Source organism: Lactuca serriola, chromosome 7, assembly GCF_051521515.1.
Source record: "Lactuca serriola cultivar US96UC23 chromosome 7, Lser_US96UC23_V15, whole genome shotgun sequence".
In the NCBI taxonomy this organism is placed as follows: Eukaryota; Viridiplantae; Streptophyta; class Magnoliopsida; order Asterales; family Asteraceae; genus Lactuca; species Lactuca serriola.
Window position 1 is genome coordinate 143869015 of NC_136414.1, and position 7686 is coordinate 143876700.

The following is a 7686-nucleotide window of genomic DNA, read 5'->3' on the forward strand; positions in this document are numbered from 1 at the left end:
AAAATCATGTGCATGATGTTGAAGTCCAGAATCAAATCTTAAGGGAAGTGGTGATCCAAAATTGGAGCCTGAAGACCTGCTTGAAGGAGGTGGCAAGCTAAAATCAGAAGTTGAAGATTTGGTTAACGCTTAGTTGGGTTTTGTTTTTTTGGCATAATTGTTCACAAGCTGTAATTTGATGTATGTTATAACTGAATTTGTTATGATTTTTTTTTTGGCAAAATCAGAAGTGATAAGTTCATACAGTTAACAACTGCAGGAATGGAGCAACACTTTTAGATATATTATCGATTTCTTTGTCATATTTGTCCCAAAAAATAGGTTAGAACTTCCTCTTCTTTCTTGGGGATTAAGAATTATTGGCTTATTCTATCTTAGAACCTTGATCACTTTTCTCATGTGTTTCCAAATCAATGGCATCATCAGATCCATTGTCACTTGATAACTCACCAGGTTCACGACCCATAACTATATCAGGATGTTCATGATTCCTTGAATAATTCCTACTAGACACTGAGTTGTTACCCCTATTGTTGACAAACTCTCATGCAATTCATGTTAGAACTTTTTTTTCTACTCAGTCTCCTTTTTTCCTCTTAGTGACGACACCAACAAGTAATTAGAATTAAACTGATAACCTCAAAATCGGGACTGATAATCTTGATTGTAAAATTGAAATTCTGTCATTTTGACTTTTACATTCTCAATTTGACACCGAAATGGTAGGGACTAAAACCGGCTACTAAAGGTAAAAGACCTAAAAAGACAAACCACTAATAACTTTGTTCGTTTAAAAGACATGAAAATAACATAAGAGACTTAATGAACAAATATATATAAAACATCGAGGGGCTACAATGTCATTTTTCCTACAAATTAATTAATGTCAAAAAACGAGCTTGCAACATTTTTCTAATTCATATGATTAATATTTTTTTTAATCATGCCTACAGTTGTATATTAATTCCTTATAAAGTTTAGATAATGGCATGATGTACATTAGTATAAGTTGATATCTTTAATAATTAATAATTAATATAAAGATAATTTATATATCAATAAAAATATTAAATAAATAAACTTGTTAAGAATATACATATAAATTTGTTACAGAAATTAACCCTTTAAATAAATATTTGGTTTTATGATAAAGATAATATTAAACTTTTCAGATAAACTAGTAAACTACTATGCAACATAAGAAAGATCGCTTCCTAGGGGACACGAAACCCTTTGTTCGTGACCCCCATCTTCACCCTCGCCGGCCACCGGGGAACTATCACAGCTACTTTCAAAGATGGATTTCCGCCACCACATCCCCGGCGGATCTCCTTCCTCCTCTTCCACCACTTCTTCCTCCTCCCAAAACCCCAGCCACCGGAACGGTAACCAGCACCACCAGAACCACAACGGCAGCACCGCCATAACCACCACCAACGACAACAGCACCAACAACAACAACAACAACGATCCAATGCACTCATGGTGGGAATCCATCTCCAAAGCCCGATCTCGCATCCATCTCTTATCCACACTTTTACCCGTACCCGAGCCTGACTCTGAAGATCCAAACCCGATCTCATCTCTCGCCGATTCCGATGCCCCCGCACGCTCTCTCCTCTCTTCTCTCACTGCATACACCGCCGTATCTTCTTCGCTCACATCCTCTCATGACTCCGGCTCCGGCGAGGATTCCCTTTGTAATTGGCTGTACGATACCTTCCTCTCTTCCGATCCAGACCTCCGCCTTGTCGTCCTCGCCTTCATCCCTCTCATCGCCGGTCTTTACCTTTCTCGCATTCACTCTCTCTCCTCCTTAACTCCGTCGCTTGCCGGATTTGAAGCCGTACTTCTCGCTTTATACTCATCGGAGACCAAATCTCGCGCCGGGAAACCAATAATTATTTCGATCCCCGATCTCTCTCAGCCGTCGCTTTACCATTCTCCTAGGGTTAGCAACAGCAAAAAGAAACCGAATTCGGCTAAAGTGAACCCTAATTCTGGATCGCAGCCTTCGCGGCCTACAGTCGGAATCCTATCTCCTCCTCTAGAGCCCCAAACCGCTATAAAGTCAACGAAACGTGCTACCATTGTTGGAGTTGCACTCGATTGCTACTACAAGCAGATCTCTCAAATGCCTAGCTGGTCGAAGCTCGATTTCTGCAAGTTCGCTGCTGATTGGGCTGGACAGGATTGCGCTTGCAAGTCCGAATTCGACCAATCCTCTGAAGTTACAAACTTTACCGATGGTATCGTTGAAGATGGAATCGACATTGAAGGGAATGTCGTTGAAGAAATGAAGAATTTGGAGATTCAGGATGGGGATTCAGACAAAGTCGTTGCTAGAGGGACAAGAATTCTTCTTCCATGGGAGCTTCTACAACCAATTCTAAGGATCTTGGGCCACTGTTTACTCGGTCCATTGAATTCAAACGACGTGAAAGATACAGCATCTACAGCAGTTCGATGTTTGTATGCTAGAGCTTCACATGATTTAGTTCCTCAAGCGATTTTAGCTACTCGAAGCTTAATCCAACTGGATAAGAGAGCTCGTGAAGCTGCTGCCATGGCTGCCGCATCAACTGCTAATACACCAGGTTCTAATGCTAATACACCCAGTAAAGCCAAGAAACCCGAAATTCTCTTAGTATCAAAATGAAAGCAGAGTATGTTTTTTTCTATCTCAATATCGGGAAAAAAAAAAAATCCATTTTGTTATCTTGATAATATAGTGTTTGATCTTGTTGTAGGGGTAGGGCTCTACAATGTGTAATTGGTAATTACTATATCTATAATCTGTCAACTTAAACTTGTAGATGCAAGAACTCAATTGTGTAATTTAATTTTTTGTTTGTTATGAGATTGCATTCTGTTTTATTTAATTCTTTGAAGTTGGAAGAAGGTGTTTGCTCTTAAGAATGTATTTGTTTTAGTTTAGTATAGACTTAGAAATGACAATGCTTTGCATAGTGATCACAATATTTGTTGATAAAGATCCATGGTCCACATTTGTAATTTTATGCCCTTAAAATAAAATTTTATTTTAAATAGTGCATCTAACTTATATTTCATGCTCAAAAATAAGAAACCTAAAAATGTAGAATTCTTTTTATTAAAGCCCGAACATGACATGACACAATACAATGATATTGTACTGTGTTTGACGTGTATTGAACTAAGACTCATAATGATGTATAAAAGTTATAGGACTACAAAAGTGTCTAACATTGTTAGACACGGTTTTGCCAACTTGTACATTTGACGTCGTTATAGAAGATGGAAGATGGTCAGGGGCGGTTTTAGGAGGGGGAGGGGGAGGGGGGGGGGGGGGTCCATGGTGGCACCGGCAATCCATGACTTTTCCGGCCGCAGTGTTAATTCTTTTGAAAATTTTATTTTTTTCTACCATTGTCCAACCGTGACATCTCTACTGGGGAATCTTACGTCTGCCTCTGAAGTTGGTAGAAGTTGTTGGTGGCTTCTTGTTGGATAAACTTTTGATCGGTTCTTTTAGCTCCTTCTATTAACCCAAAGAAATTCTATTTAGAGTCATAAGGAATATCACTTCAAAGAATTTCTACTCTAACAACTAGAATCTTTGTTTTCGGATTATTTGGTTTGTTTGTGTGATTGTGGATTCAACATGTTGAGTTAGATTCGGTGTTAATTTTACTTAATGGGATATGACTTTGTAAATAAGATGTATACGAGTGGTTTCCTTTTAAATTAATGCAGAAATAATGACTTAATTAAAAAAAAATTAAGAAAATAAAGTATTTCTGTTTAGTAACGAGTTTTTACATTTTTATCTAGTTTATTAGAGTAAAGGGAAAATGACTTGTAAGGGTAACAAAATATTAGTCTTGTACAAAAAATACCATTAAACTTTTTTTGTACACATCACCAATCAACTATAACTTTTGTATATATATGACCATTAAACTTCACATTTGTTAAAAAAATACCATTATATTACCGGTAATAATAGGTCATTAACCACGTAGCATGCCACGTGCCATGCCATGTGGCTGCTGACGTGGATTTTACTGTTTATTATGTACACATTATACCATTAAACTTTTTTTTGTACACATTTTACCATTAAACTTTTTTTTTGTACATATTTTACCATTAAATTTTTTTTGTACACATTTTACCATTAATGTTATATAATTTATTGAAAAAAATATCATTTCAAAAAATACATATTATTACATAAAAGTAGGTTTCCCATCACCTGATGTGGATTTTACTGATTTTCTAAATTTTAGTAAACTTATCATTATAAGTCATTTTCCTATCGGGAAACAACGATATAATTTTAATGCACTTTTTTAATCATCAACCATAATCAAGAAGAGGAGGGATTATAATAAGGTAACATGTACAAAATGTTTCATGAGTTTATAAGTGTGCCTCAAACATAGTTTCCTAAGAAAATGACTTATAAGAATATGTTTATTAGACATTAGCTAAAATAATGAACAATTGAGTATTTCTTCGCCGCTCCAGATAAAAGTCTCAAGTTCAAACGTTGTGGGTTTCAATTGATGTATGACCAACATAAATTTAAAATGTAATTGTAAAAGAAAGTCCTTAGTATCATTGTAAAAAACAAACTGTTTCCCCTAAACCTTACAAAATCAGGGAGTCACAATAGGTGATGGAAAACCCATTTTATATAAAAATATGTATTTTTTGAAATGATATTTTTTGAATAAATTATATAAGATTAATGGTAAAATGTGTACAAAAAGTTTAATGGTAAAATGTACACAAAAAAAAAAGTTTAATGGTATAATGTGTACAAAAAATAGTTTAATGGTATAATGTGTACATAATATACAATAAAATCCACGTCAACAGCCACATGACATGCCACGTGGCATGTTACGTGGTTGGTGACCTACTATTATCGGTAACATAATGATGTTTTTTGAACAAATGTGAAGTTTGATGGTTATGTGTACAAAAACTATAGTTGATTGGTGATATGTGTACAAAAAAAGTTCAATGATATTTTTTGTACAAGTCTAATACTTCGTTACCCTTACAAGTCATTTTCCCTAGAGTAAATTACAACTTTTGCTCCCGTAGTCATAAATTTTTTTGGATTTAGTTATACATTGTTTTGTTGCTACTTTGGTCTATTATGCTTAAACAACAGTAAAGATAATAGGTTTCATAAAGTCTAAGAGGTTGTTTGATAACCTCTTAATTGAATCATTCATAGTTACATCTGAATTGGTCAACATTCAAGGGTGTTTGATACAATCTCTGAACAAAACAAAAGTTTTAAAGTTAAGAAATTCTACATTCTTCTAACCATTATGATGTTTGAATAATTATATACTAAATGGTTCAAGTTTATGAAATAATCATGAAGTAAAAGAGGTATTAAATCGTCATACTCCAACAACCGTAACAGTGAGTGTTAAAAGTGAGTTAAAAGGGAACATAATTCCAATTTATATAAAAATAAAAATTAAGAAATAAAGGTAAAGATGAACAAATGAAAAGGATAAAGAAGATGAAGATTTTGATAAAATATTCGTTTTACTTGGACTTAATGAGATTTTTTTTTTTAAAAAACCCTCATGGTGAGTTGTCATTTGCTTTACTTTTTAAACATCATTTATCTAGTTAAAATTTTATCACAACAATATTGAAAGGTAATATATATGGCCTTCTCGTTGATCAAACAACGAGAACTTTTAAACCTGTACTAAAAGATGTGAACTATTTTCTTACAGATCCCACAATATTGAATATTTCAATATCAAAAGTAATGTTTTCTGATACCGGAACCCACTATTTTTTAGAAAATAAATAAATAAATAAATAAACGAGTAGACTTTACCAATAAAAAGAAAAACAAATTGATTCAACCAAATTTCTTTAGAAAAAACAAGTCAATAGCTATTTATTATTGATATAAATACGTCATTTTCTACATTGAGCAACTATAAACAAATTAAATGCTAATACATATTTTTCTTCAATAAATATGTGATATTTAATTCGTTAAATATTTTAATAACCGAAAAATAACACATTCGATCTATGAACTTTTTAGGGTATACCTATTTAGTCACTTAAAATTTTTAGTGGCTTTATGAGGGAACAAACTTTATTTTGTTGGGTCAATTACGTCATTATGTCATTTGTGAAGGGGTCAACCAATCATATTTATGTCACTTGTGTTACTTAAATCCCTTGGCTTGTTGACTGTGTATGTCATGTCATTTAATAAAACCTTTACTGAAATGAGATCTTTTCCCGTCTACTCTTCACCACTTTCATCTCTTTCGATAAACCCTTACTTTCTTTCATCTCCTTAAACCTCAAACATGGATCTCGTATTCATCCAAGTCGATGTGCATTTCCAAGGAATCTTCGCAAAATACCCCATACGCTACACCAGAGGGATTACTCAGAGGTTGTCGGACATCGATTTCGCAGGCATGGACAAGAACGGGTGTTATGAGTTTATCGAAAGGTTTACTGGAGAAAAGTGTGAGAAGCTCTATTACTGCCAACCAGATATTCATTTTCTCAAAGGTTTGACCTTAATTTCTAATGAGATGGATTATGTCGATTTTATAGCAATAACTTATAAATGTGGTGTTATACTCCCTATGCATGTAGACCATCTTGGTAATAGTAACATGCACGAATGGTTGGAAGAACATAATGAAGAGGTTGTTGATAACATAGTGGAAGAAGTGATTGATGGTGTAGGACTAATTAAGGAAATTAAGACATGTCATTTGTATGAGGATGAGGATGAAAATGAAGACGATGATGCGGATAAAGATGAGGATGAATATGGGACTGAGGATGTTGATGCTGATGAAGATGAGGATGACCATAGCAACCCTCATTTTTTCAAAAAGGATAATGGCCCTGATGTCGACATGGGTGAGAATGCAACTTTGGGTGACCCTTTGGAAGAAGCCATGGATGACGATGAAGATGTTTATCCTCAGTTGCCAAATATTTTCAATGAAAAGCTGCACTGGAAGGAGCAGGAACCTGTGTTAGGTATGAGGTTTGAGAGTCCAAAACAATTGAAACGCATGCTCTGTAACTATGATGTTGCAAATGGTTATCAATTATGTTTTGTGAAAAAATGAAAGTAGACGGTTGCTAGCCAAATGTTGTGATGGAAAATGTACATTTAGGGTTTGGGGTTCATGGATGAGTGATGATAAGTCTTTCCAAATCAAGTCTTTTATTAGTGACCATAATTGTTCAAAGAATTTCAAATTAGGATCAATTGTCACGTATAGATGGATAGGTACCCACTTTACCCAACAATGTTTTAACAATCAGAAGATGAGTGTGAGATTACTTAGAGAGGAGGTGAAAACCACTTTTGGCATTGTTGTAAGTATGAGTCAGTGTAGGAGAACCAAGAAGTATGCATTGAGTCTAGCTGAAGGCACAGTTGTAGAGAATTATGCTAGAATATGGTCTTACGGTGAGGAGATTAAAAGATCAAACCCTGGATCCACTGTTAAAATTTATGTGGATACAATGCCTGAAGGTAAGAATTACTTCAACAAGATCTACATATGCTATGCTGCAGTCAAAAAGGGGTGGAGTGGAGGGTGTAGAAGGATCATTAACTTGGATGGTTGTTTCCTGAAAAGTTTTTGCCAAGGTGAGTTGCTTTGTGTTGTT

At 34.7% G+C, this 7686-nt stretch overlaps 1 protein-coding gene across 1 annotated transcript; it reads left to right on the forward strand.

Annotated features, from left to right (window-relative positions):
• Positions 1–1173: 1173 nt before the first annotated feature.
• Positions 1174–2882, forward strand: LOC145061934 (hyccin). Its single transcript, XM_079009524.1, has one exon. The coding sequence runs from the start codon at positions 1298–1300 to the stop codon at positions 2657–2659; it is 1362 nt and encodes a 453-aa protein (XP_078865650.1). The 5' UTR covers positions 1174–1297; the 3' UTR covers positions 2660–2882.
• Positions 2883–7686: the final 4804 nt, after the last annotated feature.